Below are 18,534 nucleotides of genomic sequence, written 5' to 3' on the forward strand. Positions count from 1 at the left end.
TTATTAGAACCTCTTACCAGTAACAGGTGTTGACCACCTACTTGACCAGTGAAATACTACTTGAAATTCACAAGTTGATTTATTGTCTGAACCTAATATTTTCACAGTAATTAGTGAAACGTACAGTTAAGACTTGAATCCACGAGGTGACACTGTGGTAATGGAGGAAGAGAGCAGCTCTCTAACCTACGATACAACATTAGACTTGAATCCACGAGGTGACACTGTGGTAATGGAGGAAGAGAGCAGCTCTAACCTACGATACAACATTAGACTTGAATCCACGAGGTGACACTGTGGTAATGGAGGAAGAGAGCAGCTCTCTAACCTACGATACAACATTAGACTTGAATCCACGAGGTGACACTGTGGTAATGGAGGAAGAGAGCAGCTCTCTAACCTACGATACAACATTAGACTTGAATCCACGAGGTGACACTGTGGTAATGGAGGAAGAGAGCAGCTCTCTAACCTACGATACAACATTAGACTTGAATCCACGAGGTGACACTGTGGTAATGGAGGAAGAGAGCAGCTCTAACCTACGATACAACATTAGACTTGAATCCACGAGGTGACACTGTGGTAATGGAGGAAGAGAGCAGCTCTCTAACCTACGATACAACATTAGACTTGAATCCACGAGGTGACACTGTGGTAATGGAGGAAGAGAGCAGCTCTCTAACCTACGATACAACATTAGACTTGAATCCACGAGGTGACACTGTGGTAATGGAGGAAGAGAGCAGCTCTAACCTACGATACAACATTAGACTTGAATCCACGAGGTGACACTGTGGTAATGGAGGAAGAGAGCAGCTCTAACCTACGATACAACATTAGACTTGAAAAGATGACAAGATCATTACAGACAAAAAGGAAATTAATAATGTTTTCAGGTGCTTCTACCAGGACTTGTATACCCCACAGAAGGCGGTGGATCAGCTAAAAATGGACGCGTTCTTCGACAGAATCAAATTACCGTCATTATCGAAACAACAGGTAAAATCAATGGAGGGGGGGGTCTCGATAGAAGAAATACACGCGGCAATCAACAGCCTTAAATTGGGTAAAGCACCAGGAGACGACGGGTTTACTCCCGATTTCTACAAACAATTCAGTGATATAATCGCTCCGAGACTATTAAAAGTATATGAGGATTCATTGTTAAAGGGGGGCTTGCCCACTAGCTTGAGATCTGCCACTATTACATTACTACAGAAAAAGGGCAAAGACCCTCAATGCTGTGGAAGCTATAGACCTATATCCCTGAGCAATTTGGAAGAAAAAGTATTGGCAAAGATACTTGCGAATAGAATAGAAGATGTATTACCAACTCTGGTGCATTCAGATCAAGTGGGCTTTGTGAAGGGGAGAAACTCAGCTGATAATATCCGCAGACTCCTACACATAATGTGGAAGGTCGGGAATGATGTAGAACCTACAGTGGCCTTCTCATTGGATGCCGAAAAGGCCTTTGATAAGGTGGAATTTGCATTCTTATTTCACACACTAGAGCGCTTCGGGTTCGGACCATCGTTTACCGGGTGGGTAAAACTGTTATACACAAATCCGATGGCATCAGTATTGACCAACGGGATCGTATCCTCGCCCTTTAACCTAGGGCGGGGGACGAGGCAAGGTTCTCCGCTTTCTCCCCAAATGTTTGCGCTCTTCCTCGAACCACTTGCTATCGCACTAAGGACTAATCAGGACATCAAAGGGATAATAGCGGGACAGGTAGAACATAAATTATTTTTGTATGCGGACGATATCTTATTGGTATCCAGCAATCCCCGAACAGCAGCTGGGGTCATTGGAACTATTATCGAGTCCTTCTCCGAGATATCTGGGTACACAATCAACTGGAGCAAGTCAGAAGCAATGCCTCTCTCTAAATGCTGTCCCCCTGATATCAGAAGGGGGTGGCAATACAGATGGATGCCGTCAGGGTTGATATACCTAGGAATAAAGCTGATCCCAGGTCTGAAAGAGTTGATGCAAACCAATATTGCCCCTATAATCGAACACATTAGTGCTCTGTGAATGAATATGTCCCTCCTGGGAAAGATAAACCTAGTAAAAATGATATTGGCTCCCAAATTAAATTATATCCTATATATGTTGCCGCTGACTCTCCCGACCCAATTACTCAAACAGTATGACAAAGTCATTAATGTTTATCTGTGGGGGGGCAAAAGGCCGCTATTTGGACGGGCCAAAATGTATGCAGCAAAGGAAAATGGCGGATTATCCCTGCCTAAACTAGACTGGTATCACTATGCATTCTCGCTCTCCCAGCTCTCCAAACTGAATCACTCGGCTGAGGAGGCACCTGCTTGGGTCAAGATGGAGGAGGAAATGATATATCCCTCATCTCTGGAATCCTTCCTGACACAATCAGACAGACCTATACCTTTTAAAAACCCTTTAATGGCATTTATCAGGGAAACTTTGAATCAATCGCACAACATTAGACTTGAATCCACGAGGTGACACTGGTAATGGAGGAAGAGAGCAGCTCTCTAACCGTTAGACAAACTATGGATTTACTTTAAATGTTTCGGCTGTGGAATACATTGGCAAAGCTGTGCAATTAAATGGGCCAGTTTGAAAATGGTACTAATACTCCAACTAGAAGTGCTCCTGGAATTCCTTAAACAGCCCATTTTTGTGTTGTTCATCCATAATAAACATATTCTGAATCAAGAAATACATTTCTTGTTTAATTTAAAGTGTAACTAATTGTCGGAAATTGGTTTTATCCGACTGTTTTGCCCCCCCCAAAAAAAACACATTTAAAAGTGAATTGTATCCTTTCTAAATGCCCTTTTAAAATGAAAAATAGTGCTTGGAAAAGTACTTGAAAGTCCTTTTCCTCATTTTGCAATGTCTGTGCGAACCCTGTTTCTTTCTTCTCTTTCTTTTTTCTTTCCACTTCTTTCGTGTGATTGACACGCCGTCTCCTGTTCCTCCCGTCACTTGTGTGATGTCATCAGATCTGCGACTTCGGCCTGGCGCGGATAGCCGACCCCGAGCACGACCACACAGGCTTCCTGACGGAGTACGTGGCGACGCGCTGGTACAGAGCCCCCGAGATCATGCTCAACTCAAAGGTACGGCCGTGTGTACAGTAGAGGTGTGTGTGTGTGTACAGTAGAGTTGTGTATGTGTGTTAGGGCTGTCCCCGACTAAGGATTTGGATGGTCGACTGATTGGCCAAAATTTGCCGTTTGTCGAAAAAAAAAATATATATATATATATATATATTTATTTTTTAAAATCTTTTAAATTAAAATTTTGTATCTACCGTTAGTCGACTATTTGTCGAAAAAAAAATATATATATTTATTTTTTTAAACTTTTTTAATTTAAATTTTGTATCTACCGTTAGTAGACTATTGGTCGACTAAAAAAAAAAGTATAATATATATTTCATTTTTTATCATTCCATTTGGGCTGTGGGGGTGCTTAATATCTGAAGGAGTCGACTGAAGGCTTCTTGTCCTCTGCAAAAGCATGCAATTGGTCCATTGATGGATACATCTTGATATTTGTCTAGTCTAGTGTGTTCATTAGATGGGTGAAATCCTCTTTCAGTGCCTCTGTGCCTGTTTTCGTAGGCAGTTAAGGCGCTCCCATAGTCGAGCAGACTGTACACAGAGCAGACTCCGCGGAGGTCCGCGCGGCTCTTTGAGCTTTGATCTCAGCGGACAGCAGACCCACAGGTGCGAAGCTACTATTTTCTGACGCGCGGACATCCGCGCCGCTGACTTGGTGTCACACAAAACGCTGCTCTGCGTTTTGGTTGACATCGAACTGCATTTAATGTGACGCCGATCTGCATTTTACTCTGACCACTCGCTCCGTGCCAAGAGAGATGTTTGAATGGCTTTTCTAAATGAAGTGTGTAAAATTGCCAGTTTTATTTCGAAATATTGGAAACGGAGATAACATAGAATGTTATCTCCGTTTCCAATATTTTTAAATAAAACTGGTGCTTTTATTTCATGCAATGCGTGTTTCATTTCAGCACCACGCGCTGTCCACCTCAAGCCTATACGGTACATTGCATCTCGCTGCCTATATACCTGTTATTCAAGTGCGTAAAACTTTTTTTGTGGGAAATGTAGTAAAACTGGTGCGAGAAATGTAGGAAATAGACCGCGGACGTCCGCTGAGATCTGCTCGACTATGAAAGCTCAAAGAGCCGCGCGGACCTCCGCGGAGTCTGCTCTGTGTACAGTCTGCTCGACTATGGGAGCACCTTTAGCCTCTGGTATGCATGCCATTAGCGTTAGCCACGCTTCTAGGCCTCTTTTCTTTTGGAAAGAATGATATAAAAAAATATATATATATATATTATTATTTTTGTATTCGACTAAGAGGTTGGCTAGTCGACTACGGCTCCTTTCGACCGACTAATGGACTAATGGGGGTCAGCCCTAGTGTGTGTAGTACTGTACAGTACAGTACTGTTTCACATTAATTACCTAGACTGGCGGCCCGCGGCTCTAATTAGTCCCGCCACAGTTGTATAATGAACCAAAAAATTATTAAAAATAAAAATAAATTATATAAAGTTTGCCAATAGGGATGTATCGGTAGTATTGGCAGTGGTAGTAGTCGTAATAGTAATCCAGTATATTTTTATATTTTCTAAGAAATAAACCAGTTCAACACAGGTAACCACTTTTGCTTCATTTCTTCGATGGCTCAAATGTCTGCTCTAGTCCAGTGTTTCTCAACTGGTGGGTCGCGACCCAAAAGTGGGTTGCGGAGCCATTTTGAGTGGGTCGCGGATGTGTGTGAAATATATATATATATATTTTTTTTTACTACCTATCTTTGTGAAAGTGGCTTCTCAGCTCTGGTCCAGCTGAAGACAAAGCAGAGGAACAGATTGGACATTGAGCATGACCTCAGAGTTGCTTTGTCTACCATCACCCCAGACTTTGAGACTCTTGTCAGGAGCAAACAACATCCCCAGTTATCCCATTAGTTCCCTGGGATGTTTAGCTAAGAAGTCTGCTAAGAAGCATTTATTATTTATTATTATTTTATTTCATTGTGTTTTTAGCCCTAGTTGCACTTTTGTTGCACTTTTTTGTGTTTATTTCATGTTTTTAACAGTGCATGAAAGATTGCGTATTACTGCAAAAAAAAAGAAAGTTGAAATAAATCATAGTGGTTAAAAAATGTGGGCCAGGACTCGACAGTCGCGTTTCACTCGCATTTGTTAACTTGTGTGTTTGGCTCCAGCTGGAAGGGGGAGGGGCTGAGCCTGATACCTCCCACCTTACATGTTAGAAGGGGGAGGGGCTGAGCCTGATGCCTCCCACCTTACATGTTAGAAGGGGGAGGGGCTGAGCCTGATGCCTCCCACCTTACATGTTAGAAGGGGGAGGGGCTGAGCCTGATGCCTCCCACCTTACATGTTAGAAGGGGGAGGGGCTGAGCCTGATGCCTCCCACCTTACATGTTAGAAGGGGGAGGGGCTGAGCCTGATGCCTCCCACCTTACATGTTAGAAGGGGGAGGGGCTGAGCCTGATGCCTCCCACCTTACATGTTAGAAGGGGGAGGGGCTGAGCCTGATGCCTCCCACCTTACATGTTAGAAGGGGGAGGGGCTGAGCCTGATACCTCCCACCTTACATGTTAGAAGGGGGAGGGGCTGAGCCTGATGCCTCCCACCTTACATGTTAGAAGGGGGAGGGGCTGAGCCTGATGCCTCCCACCTTACATGTTAGAAGGGGGAGGGGCTGAGCCTGATACCTCCCACCTTACATGTTCTATGGCAGCTCTTCAGCTTGCGCTCTACAGCCTGTGATAATAACTCCTCTTGCGAGTCACACTGTTTCTATGTGAACTCCGCGAGCAACAGTTCCAATAAATGCGTCTAACATGCTTTATATCCTCGCCATTCCTGTATGCCCGTGGCGGTAAAAACCTTAACTAACGCTAACTAAGCTAAGCTAGCTCACAGGCACAGGAGAAGTCAGTTTCATGGAGTTCCGATAGTGAGGAAAGGGGGGGGGGGGGGGGGGGTGCTCTCTCCGTCTCTCTGTACGTTCAATGATGATGATTAGGGATGTCCCGATCCGATCACCTGATTTTCAGAAGATTGGGATCCAAAAATAAAAACTGGATTTATAATTAAAAAAAAAAGATTATTCAACAAACATGACCATGTTCACGTCTTAAACTCATACTGAGGCCTTAGTTTTGGTTTTAAATTGCATATCATCATTAATTTATTTATTGTCACAGAGCAGAATAATTTTGCCAAAACAAACGCATTTCCTTTGATTTAATTACCGTAATTCCTCTAATAGTAACCCCGGCTTGTATTTGTTTCAACTGTAGCGGATACCAGGCTTGTATTAGGAGGAGGCATGTATAAGAGAGAGGCCTATATTTCTAATTTTCAAACCGATCATAATGAATAAATCAACATTTTGTGTCAGTTTGAACCCAGTAAAATGTACTGGGTTCATTTATTGAAACCAAGTACTGTATGAAATACGGTAGTAAACAGTGCAATTACAGGTGGTCAAAAAAAGTTAAATTAAGTAAAATAGTGCAATCACAATACTGGTATAATAATCATAATAATAACTTCGTTTTATACAATTCTGAGGTAGGCTTACTCTCTTGGTAAACATTAACACCATACCATTATATGGTATTTACTGCACAGCCAGGCCAGCATATAACAACAATAACAAAATATACCCGGCTTGTATTAGGAGGCCGGCTTATAATTGCTTAGCTCAACAGCGCACCCGGTCATTAATAGAGACCCGGTTTTTAATTGAATACCGGTTACTATTAGAGGAATTACGGTATACATCAAATGATTTATGTCAAGGATGAGGGACATCCACTAGTTGCAGAACTTGCAGTCACCTGATTTTTACAGACGATGGCGCCATTTCTCTCATGAAGCAGCAGGTTGGAGGCGGAGTTTTTAGATTACTCTGGTTGTAATGCCTCGCTTGAATGAAGTTAACTTTTCACCTGGATAACGTCAACATTCAGGGTGAATGTAATGTGAGAAATTAAGATGGGAGAAAAAAAATTATTTATTTTTTTGATCGGATCGGGAAAGATCGGTATCGGTAGATACTCAAAATCACATGATTGGATCGGGAGCAAAAAAATTTGATCGGGACATCCCTAATGATGATCAATGAAGTAGCCAAAAGTTACACTATGAAAACTAACTGGATAGTTTAAGATTTAAGATTAAGATTAGTTTATTAAGGACAATGCAAATTAATGAACATCATTTACATGAGTGTATGCATAACATCACAGCATGATAAGGACGTAAATATGCCGGGAATAGCACAGGGCTAATTTCCACCCGTAGTCCTTGATGATAATAAATGTCACTTCATTAGCAAAAATATTGTAAAATCATTAAGTCTGCTATAAGCTATTCACCCTCTCGTGTGTGTCTGTGCTGGATTATGCTATTTTATTCAAAAGGAAGATATTGATTTAAATATGTATATAACCTATATAAAAAAATATACACATTTTAATCCTATCTCCTGTTCTGGCACAATCACTACCATAGTGTGGAGAGATAACACACAATACATATAATTCTTCATGGAAATATACTAAAAAGCTATTTAACACTTTGGTCGCCAGGCTTATATTCTTAATATACCATCTTCCGCCAGCTCTATTTGTCTATGGGGATGTTTACCTTCTTTGCAGGGCTATAACTTTTTTAATTGTATTGCTAAATTGACATTACTATGGCCCATTCAACGTCAAGTATCTATTGTTCAGGGTGTAGCAATGTTATACTTTTTCATTCACATATTCATACTAAAATACGATCTAAAGTATAAGTATGTTTTTATCGTTTTCTGCAGCTTTCTCCAGAATATGATTTATAGCCCCAAATGCATTATATTGATGATCAAATACAGTTTGATAGGAATCTGCGTGAGATAAAAAATTTCAAATGGACGTGCTTCTAGAAGTTACTACTGATCATCTGATGTTGACCGGATGGGGGGGGGGGTCGTTTATAATTCCGTGGCCAACGTTAGATGATTCATCTAGTGTGGGTGATATGATCATTAGAGCAGTTAGTATAGAACACGTTAAAAAATAACGCTGAATCTTACCGTAGCTTCCTCATAGCGTTGGGCGAAGAGCGTGGAACAGAAATATTCCTATTATGGGATGTAGAAATATGCGATCCATTTCCAGGTTGTATAATAGTATATACGTCCAAATCATGTTGTTTATCGAGTTATTGCTAACGGATTGCTATCCGTTGTGTCTAGCTCGAGTCCTGGGACTATTACCGAGTGATCGGACCGAATTGTAATGAGCACCAGCTTCCATTTCCTTTTTCCGCTCTGGGCGATCCGCCGATCGGCCACCAGATGGCGCTCTTGAACCGTTGGAGAGTTGAGAGGGGATCAACAGTAGATCTCAAGTCTCCGGGGGAGAAATATGATTTTTGAAATATTGATATCAAAGACGTGGTACGGCGTCTTTGGCAGAATGAGCATGGCGGGGAAAGACGTGCTACAGCGTTTTTGGCGACCATAGTGTTAAGATTTCCGGCCGGTAAAAAAATCTCTCTGGCTTGTAGTTTTTTATTATCTAAAGCTAAAAAGGATGAGGATACTCATTAAACATTTTGAAATATTCAATTGCTAATATAATCAATTGTTGTTGATTTTTCTGGTAAATTAATCGATAACAAAATAACCGTTAGTGACAGGCTGACAGCCCTAGCAATTAGCACATGCCACCAAAATCACACATTGGCCCATGCCTACTAGACACAAAGGATATCTGTTGTCCAGCTGCTTTTGTATGTTGTAGTGTTGTCACGATACCAACATTTGGACTTTGATACAGATAGGAAAGGTAATGGAATATATTATTAGATGACAGACATGGAAAGTTCTTTATACAATTCCTTAATTAATTATAATTTAAATTAATATTTTGATGCTGTTGAAACGTAAATAATCAAAAATAATAAAGTTATTCTGTTACAGCGGTACTATAGATGAGTCATTCTACAGAAACGCACACTTTTCTGTCCCCAGCCTTTGCAGAAAGCATACACTTTAAACAGACTTTGTAGTCGCATTTAATTTATATATTTGAATAATGTAAAATGTTCTTTGAACAATTATACCTATTTGAGGCAAGAATTGGGCAATATTTGTTTTTAATCAATTATATGAAATTCCAAGTACAAGAAAAGTGCTTGTCCCCAATGTCATGTATTGAGGTTTAGGGGCATATTTAGACTTTACAAATATATTTCTCTCATTTTAAATGCAAGAATGTATACACCACTATCACATGTATGAAGTTGCTAACATAAAAAAATTAAATACCAACTAAATATTATAAATAATATAATGGAAATAGCTGTCCCCTGGTGTCATGTCACTGGTGTTACGCTTAACAAAAATCCCTATTCTGAAAAAATCCAAAGACTTGTGACATCACTTCCTACGTCCTACTTCCTGAAGAACTGTGAAGAAAGGTACATTGTCAGTCTGTTGTATTTTTTCAAATGTTGGAAATGTTCTCATTTATCTCATAATTTCATACGAGACATTTAGCTAGTCACTGGTATGGCCTATTTTTTTTTAGAAGATATCAATACTCACAAATAATAAATACAAATTGATTAAATTACATATTTTAGTGAGTTTAGCATGATTAGCAACATGTGGTTTGAGGTACTGTAGCTGCCATTTTGTAAAATACAGATTTCATGAAAATGGTCACTGGTGTTACCGTCATTGGTGTTACTGCTCTTCAATTAACACCAGTGACGACCAGTAACACCAGTGACTATCTTGTGTAAATAAGCTTTAGTAAAAGCTTTTAAAGAAGTTGTTATGCATACAATATAACTCATTAGTACCCATTTCATGATCACAACTAAATATAAATACCGTATAAATTATTATTTTTTGATCCACTTTTTCTCCCATTTTTCTATATTTTCTCCCATCCCAATTTCGTATCATCCAATTCAACCCTCCCCTGTCACGAACGCTGTTTCTTGCCTCCCACAAGCCGGCTGCAATGTGGACTAAGTCATACATAGCACAAGTCCCCTCCGGTACTTGAGGTAACAGCAGTCGCATCTTTTCACCTGCGCAGCTCGATCTCTCAGTGGCGAGGAGTAACGCGTGGGCGGCTCACGCTGCCCCCGACACTTCCCGATTCTACTGCGCAGGCGCACCAACCGACCTGTAGGAGTCGCTGTCCACAACGCCCGATCCCCACCCATCAGTTTCCCACCCCCTAATACGGCCAATGTGTATTAGTATGGATGATCAGCTAAACTGAAAGCAAATGTGGAGCGCTGGGCTCGAACAGGCAAGCCCAGCGTCTCCAGATTTTGTGGCGAGCGCCTTGCCCACTACGCCACGTAGCCGCCCCTATAAATATAAATTATATAAATTAATATATATATAATATATATATAAAATAAATATATAAATAACTAAAGTTATTTGACTTAATGTCAGTGATAATCTTTGGTTTTGTACTAAATACACTATTTTCTATCTCAAATAAGTAATTGATATTGAATAAAACAATCTTTAGTGTTCTTTGTGTCACTGGTGTTTTATTGTGTCACTGTTGTTACTGTGTTTTTTTGGGTCATATGAAATCAAAAGTGTCACATTTGACTTGTAAATGATTTTATATCAATTGACCTTTGCTTCATTCAAGAGTTAGGATGTTAAGGATACTATCATTACATTTGTATGACTGTCCTTCAAATATTGTTATTATTATAGCAAAGATATGATGGTGTTAATAAGAAAATGTCACACAATCACACTTTTCACAAACCTGATTAAAATAAATAAATACATAATCTCAATTGTTTGCATTATCATTATCCTACTGTGCCTCTGACTATATGTGCAGAATAGATTGTGAAAAAGAACATTTCTAAAAATACTTTAATGTTGTTAAAGGCATGAGGTAACACCAGTGACAAAAAGATGGCACAAGCATTCTTTAAGTCAAAGTAAATATATTTTTTTAAATCATTAAGCTCTCATTTATGTGGATTCATAAAGTCAAAGGGGTAACCAATATTGTAACTTAAGTTTAAATGTAGGAAAATTAACTACATTTTAAGACGTGTTGCTATTCCCAAAAGTGTGCGTTTCTGTAGAATGACTCAGCTAGTGTCCACCAATATCTTCCTTTTGAATGAAATAACTTCAGGAATCAGGAGAGAGAGGATGCAAAGCATGTTAGACCATTGGACCCGTTGCTCGCTGAGTTTTTCTTACACATAGAAACAGCGTGACTCGTGAGATGAGTTGTTGAGTTGTCAAACGCAGGGCTGAATAGCTAGATGTCATAGCTTCTCAAATTTAAGGTCTGCGCTGCTCTGTGTATATTATGAAATGACAATTGCACGTTGACACGCCCACTACGCAAAACGATTACTAGCACACTGTGCTCCTAAATGATTTTTTCCGGTTCGCACAAATCTATTTTTATTTTTATTTTAAAGGGGAACTATCTTATAAATGGCCTTTTTCAGTGTTTAGCATTGTTTCCTAGCTATGTTGACTTATATTAATATGATCTATGTCTCTAATTCTCATATTGGCGCGTTCTTCCAATTCTCCTCTCACAATATTCACCCTCACTGAACTGAGTCATCTGAAAATGTGATGATTTGTGATGTCAGAGAGACACCGCTGCATGTTAATGTTCAGGCGACGACGCTGCGCAGTGGTTTAGGAGCCCAGGTTCAAAACGGCTTAAGATCTTGAGGTAGAAAAATGCTGTTTTTGAGGACTTGATTAGAAATACAAAACAATGAATTAAAAAAAATAAAAAATTACAGAGGTGTTCCATAAACTCACAGGAATTGTGTAAAAGTGCCCAAATAGTGAAAGAAATAGTAAAATAGTTCCCCTTTAAGATTTTATTTATAGCATTTTCAGCTTTTTTGGTCAACGCAGGACCTTTTGGCCACGCAGGACCGACAGAGGAGAGAGGGTGAAACGGGAGGAGAAGACATGCGGCATATGGCCACCGGGTCGGGGAATCGAACCTGGGGCGACCACTTCGTGACTCGGCGCACTATGTGGTGTGCTACTGGAGCGCCCGCACAAATACATTTTTAGGGGCAAATGCGAGTGAAATGGTCGCACTGTAGAGCCCTGTGTAGGGTGTATATTATGTACAGTAGGTGTATATTGTGTTCATTTCATAGTGTGTGTGTGTCTCAGGGCTACTCCAAGTCTATTGACATCTGGTCGGTGGGCTGTATCCTGGCAGAGATGTTGTCCAACAGGCCCATCTTCCCTGGAAAACACTACCTGGACCAGCTCAACCACATACTGGGTGAGAGAGGCACTCCACTGCTATTTCTGTCTCTCCCTCTCCCTCTCCCTCCCCCTCCCCCTCCCCCTCCCTCTTTTCATCTCCATCTCCCCCAGGTGCGGAAATCCCATATTATAGCTGTATCGTTTTCCAGGTTCAACACGGCTCCTGCTCTCTAAGCAGTAAAGGGATGTCAGATGAGACTACTTCTGTTTCAATACAACATTTAGTTTCTCCTATCTTGGCTGGTATCTTGACCTTTTTTGTAGAATGTACAACTCGCCCATCCCCAAACTTGAAAGGTTTTGCTACTCTGTGCTAACCAATCCTTTGACTTGTCTCTCATCTAGTCCCCCAACATAGTTATCCAGCCATTTTTCACCCCATACAGTCCGCGTGCACGCCGTATCAATGACGGCCGGTCCCAGAGCCTCAACCGTGAATATTTCTGTATCTGATTCCTTAGAAAGGAGTGTTATATTACACTCATCTGGTTCTTCTTCTGTCACCTTTACATATTTCCACTTCATTCTTCCACTTCTCAAAAGACTTCTTTTCGTCCAGTCCAGGCGGCTGCCTGTAGTTAGTAACGTTAGAGGCCGACATCCTCTGCTACCATGTTAGTCTGTAAATAAGACGACTGTTTTATTTGTATTCCAGTTTATTTCACGCTCTCAACAGCATAGTGGCCACAGCCTCCGCACAGTCAAACAAGTGCTTCCAAAGCGCATTCCCCTCTGCCCAGATTACCGTAAAGGCTGCAGTAGAAGTAGGCTAACTAACAGAACCGTTAGTGATACCGTATTTACTGTACTAGTACCAAACACCAAAGTTAACTTAACACGTCCCCCCATCCTGAATAAAATATGATATGTCCCCCCAATATATCACTGTAAACATAATTATGTAATTTCAATACAATTAATAATACGCAATGAAAGAACTTGTGCTGATTATAGACACTTAATGGCGAGTTTTTAAGTTTCCAAAGAATGCGACCCCCCCCCCCCCCCCCGCATTTCCCTCACAATGGTCTGATCAACTGCCTCCCACCCCCAGCAGTCAGTGGCGCATGATGCAGATAGGCTGAGTGCGTGTGTGGGAATATCACCGTGACCGAGTCTGTCATTGGTGGCAGACCTATCCAGTAAGGATAGGTTAGACATGTCTTTAACTTCTACCACTCAATACAATAAAACACATTTATAATCATCACCTTCTCTTAATTTTCCCTGCATTGAATTACAGGTCACTCTATGTTAGCTAGTGGTTAGCTGCTGTTTGCTAGCTAGCTAGTAACATCAACCAGTGTTTGTGTTTGACTAGCTAGCTACCTGGTAGATCGAAGTTAGTTCAGTGCGGCATGTAGCAAGACGGGGACAAGCCTTTAGAGCAGGGCTCTACAGTGCGACCAAATTGCTCGCATATGCCCCTAAAAATATTTGTATGCGAACCGTAAAAATCAATTACGCGCACGCTGTGCGAATACAGATTATAGCCTCTCTCGTATTTTTTTTCCTCCGCTGCGAGATCGTTAAAAAACTACAAGTCCCACATTGCACTCAAGCCAACGGTCCAATCACAGTAGAGTGAAGTGACTGGTTTCATGGGAAATAAAGCAAATGACCAAGATTCGGAAGCTCTCGTTTTGCTTGTTTACTTCCTGAAACTCCGCGATCAGGGCTCTCGTTTTCCGAGACACCAACTTATTATAGTCTCTCTCTTACCAATAGCAATAGATTTTAGAACACCTAGATTTATCGATAGCAATAGTAATATAACGTTAATGCAACAAAACGAATGCCTTGCTTTGTTAATCATAACGTTGATGCAGTAGCGTATGTCGGTGTGTTGGCTGTAACGGACATGACAATAACATAACGTGTACACATTAAAATTGCGATAATCTATTCTAACATTTTCAAATCGATGCAGTTGAATTTCCCCCTTAGGATCGATGCATTGTTACACCCCTACACCAAAGTCACTGGCCCACTGTGTATCTGTGTGTATAATAACTTGGCTAGCGTTATCAACAGCAGAGGTGGGCAATGGGTCCAGCTGCAGCGCCGGAGTGCAAGCGATGTGATGTAATTGGCAGACTCGACTGTCAATCAATGGTCTACCTGACACGCAAACTCAAACAATGTTTCTGTACTGGAGGTGTGATTGATTGATTGATTGATTGATTGATTGAAAACTTTATTAACAGATTGCAGAATGGGTACAATACAGTACAGCTCAATACACACAATTGTTAAGGGGATGCAGACCAGAGAAAGACTTTCGTCTTGTTTACATCAGGGTCCCCCATTTTCAATTAATCAGGAAAGTGTACAGTAGAAAGTGTACAGTATTTCAATAGGCAACCCTGAAAGGATTATTTTTCTAGAAGAGCAACACAGCCAAAACATAAGCATTGTATGCATAAAAGGGGCTAAAGTTAAGTGACTGAACCTTTTGTAGCAGTAGTTTGATTTGATAGTTTATTTGATAGGGACAGCACATGTTAATGAACATCAAGTGCAAAATACAAAATGTAAACATGCAGGGTTGTAGCAAGAGCTAATTTACACACATGCACGCACAGTACAAATATACATTTATTTAAAAAAAATAAAAATAAACTCTGTTACTTGAAATATTTTCACTGTGCTCCTAAATATTTTTGGGTGCTCCTAAATTTCTTTGTGTGCTCCTAAATTTTTTCATTTAGGAGCACCTGTGCCCCTAGTGAAAAAGGTTAGCGTAGAGCCCTGCTTTAGAGGCCACACAGATGACAGTGGGAATTTATACCAGCTTTTGAAACTTAGGGCAGAAGAGGATGATCCCATTTTACTGAAGTGGTTAACCCAGGGGTCAGCAACCTTTACTATCAAAAGAGCAATTTTTTACCCCTCCCACGAAAGAAAATTCCTCTGGAGCCGCAAAACCAATTTACCCTTAAAATGAAGATAACAGTGTATAACGTTTTATATATAGTAGGGATGTCCGATATTATCGGCCGATATTAGCATAAAAATGTGATATCGGAAAATATCGGTATCGGTTTAAAAAATGAAAAATTTCGATATCTGTTGATATTGGTATCGGAAATTAAGAGTTTGACAATATCAGTATATCGGTATCGGTAAAAAAAAGCCAATATCGAGCATCCCTAATATATAGTTATCCCCAAGCATACCCCACATTTAGCATAAAACGCCTGACAATTGCATACCCAAAGTAATTTGCGATTTATTATACTTTATACCTATAGCACACAGTTTGTTGCATTAATGGAATTATAAAGCAACAAAAATAAAATGTTTGACTCAAACCTCTGTACAATGTTTGTACCTCTCAAACTCTTATGAAGAGGAGAAAAAATACTGGCTGTGTAGACCTATTTTTAAATAAAACACAAGAGGAGACAAAACACTGGTGTCTGTAGACCCACTTTGAAATGAAACCCTGAACTATTCAGGTTTATTACATGGCGTTTTCACATTCGCCGAAATGCTTGCTTGTGATTGGTCAATAGCGCGTCAGAGGTCCGATATTACCCGATAACCGACCTCTGTGGAACAATAATGACCGCTGTGCGCAGCTGTTCGCAATCAAGCCCACTGACATCAGTGCAATCAGACACTGCCGGCTGCCGGGGAAGCTGCCGGCGATGACAGGGGGCGGAGCGACGAGCGGAGCCAGAACCAGTGTTGCGAGTCGATGTAAAATGAATTAGGTATATTGTTAGTAAGTTAGCCATGTAATAAGCGGGATAATGTATAGCTATACTCGATCATTGTCGCAAAATAATTGACCTTCACTGACGTTTAAAACACCTCGCCGAGGCGGCTCGGTATTTTAAACTCTGTCGGTCAATTATTTTGCGACAATGACCTCGTAGCTATACATTTTATCCCTTACATATTTGAGCCCTTCCCTTATTTGTGGAACATTTATAAAATAAAAAGTAGTCCACTTTGAAAAAAGACTTACTTTTAAATAAAACACAGAAAAGGAGAAAAAACACTGGCATCTGTAGACCTACTTTGAAATAAAACCCTGAACTATGCAGCTCTATTAGAGTCCTTCCCTTATTTGTGGAAAATCTATAAAATAAAAAGTTAATTTGTCGTTGTTTGCAAATTTCGCACCACATATCAGGCATAAGCCTCATCTAGGGCTGGGCTATAAAACGATAACGATAACTATCGCGATAAATTATTTCCTCGAAATAAACATGAAATGTGGTCTCAAAGTTTCGATATATCGATTTTCCAAGCTTGGATATGAGCACACGCACTAACAACCAATCAGTGAAGGAGATGGTGACAGGGGAAGGAGACCCGCGGTGCACCTCTGGGTAGTAAACAAGGCTGGCTAGGATAATTAGCTTGCATGCCGCTATTTTATAGTTTACGTGCCGAGTGGGTGTGTGGCGTGAATTCTGAGGCCACGGTTAGAGTAGTGTGGGTTATGCGGTGGATGTCGTTGCAATGTATTGGGGCGGAACGGAGTATTTTAGGGTGATAGTTAGTACATTGTCGTGGGATACACCGCTTGCTCTGGCTAACTTGTGTTCCATTCTTATAATGCATATGATCCAGTGGCGGTAGGTTGCCCCCTGGTGGAATATAATAATCTATGCACTGGGGTAGAACGTGCACGGCAGGGGCGGAGCTAGGGGGTGGCTACCTGGGCTCAAGCCCCGGATGTATTCTGAAAAGCCCCGAATCTATTTAAAAAAAGTAAAATTAAAATTAAAAAAAAATGTTTTTTTTTTGTTTTTTTTTTATACAATTCATCATTGTTACATGAAAATATGTTTGCACCAGATTTAGAAGAAGCTAATTTCCATCTGTGGTCTATCCAGCTGCTAACTGTATTTGAGTGAGTTAAGTCTTGGTGTTATGGTAGACTCAGACCTAAGCTTTAAATCACAATCAACAAGTTGACAAAAACTTAATTCTTCCACCTTAGAAACATAGCTAAAGTACGGCCATTTATAAATCAAAAGGACGCTGAAAACTAGATCCATGCCTTTATCTCAAGCCAACTCGACTACTGTAATGCACTCCTTACCGGCCTCCCGAAAAAATACGATGATAACTATTTTATTGCAATGCACTATTGCATTATTTTATTCTATTTTACAAACTATTTTATTGCACTGCACTATTTTACTTTGTATCAGTGAATCATAGACGCCTGGCCATAAGAGCATTCGGAGCATCTCTGCTCTCCCACTATTGAACTTGGGGGAGCAAAGGTATGATCTTGCTCCACCACTTTTTGATTATATGAAAAATATGATATATCCCCCCCCAATATATAAATCTAACCATTAACTGAGTTTTATAGTGAAAAGAGCAGCTTTATTGGTCAAGATTGAAGGCTCTATATTGCAGGAAATTGCACGTACAGGTTCATTAAATTCAAAAAAGATCTGTCGTGGATCTTCCAAACCAAACCCCTCCAAACCACCCCTTGCCTGCCAAAAAAAATATATATATTTAAAAAAAGAAAAAAAAGGGGGGGGCCCATCTGGGCTAAGCCCCAGATCTCCTACAACCCTAAATCCGCCCCTGGTGCGCGGACTGATGACGACATCAACTCGAGACATTCGCAGCAGCAAAACAAGTTTATTAATAGCCCGTCCATCGGCGCCGGGCATAAGAAGTTAATTAAACTTGACAGAAATTATATCGACGATAATTATCGATATCGAGTTATATGAAAATAATTTTATAATTTTATCGCGATAACGTTTTTGGCCATATCGCCCAGCCCTAGCCTCATCATTAGTCGTGAAAGCAAATTAATCTGTCCACGCTGAATTAAACCCTCTATTTTCCTCGGATTTTCCTTTTTTTTGGATTTATCCATGGGGTCGGAAACTCAAGATTAGCCACTTGCAGACGGCAGGGTGTGACGTACTGTATATTTTAGTTGATGAAATATTTTAGTTGATGATATATTTTTTCATTTCAGTGTCACAGTATGACATCGATCTCCAAAATAAGAGAACAAAAAAAAAAAGTCCAGGGAGGCAGCTGATTGGCTAAAGAGCCGCCGGTTGCCGACCCCTGGGTTAACCCTTTCACTGCGACAATACACAGAAGGTTAACCCTTTCACTGCCACACAACAGCCGGTTAACCCTTTACTATTTACTACAG

General features: G+C 40.5%; 1 protein-coding gene across 1 annotated transcript in view; it reads left to right on the top strand.

Annotated features, from left to right (window-relative positions):
- The window catches only part of mapk3 (mitogen-activated protein kinase 3), a 101,382-nt gene that overhangs the window by 46,323 nt on the left and 36,525 nt on the right, over window positions 1–18,534 (top strand). The window contains exons 4-5 of the mRNA XM_084326192.1: window positions 3,000–3,116; window positions 12,279–12,393. Coding sequence (XP_084182318.1) covers window positions 3,000–3,116; window positions 12,279–12,393 — 232 coding nt within the window. The remainder of the gene's footprint in view (window positions 1–2,999; window positions 3,117–12,278; window positions 12,394–18,534) is intronic.

Source organism: Notolepis coatsorum (assembly GCF_963971535.1).
Source record: "Notolepis coatsorum genome assembly, chromosome: 12".
Taxonomy (NCBI): Eukaryota; Metazoa; Chordata; class Actinopteri; order Aulopiformes; family Paralepididae; genus Notolepis; species Notolepis coatsorum.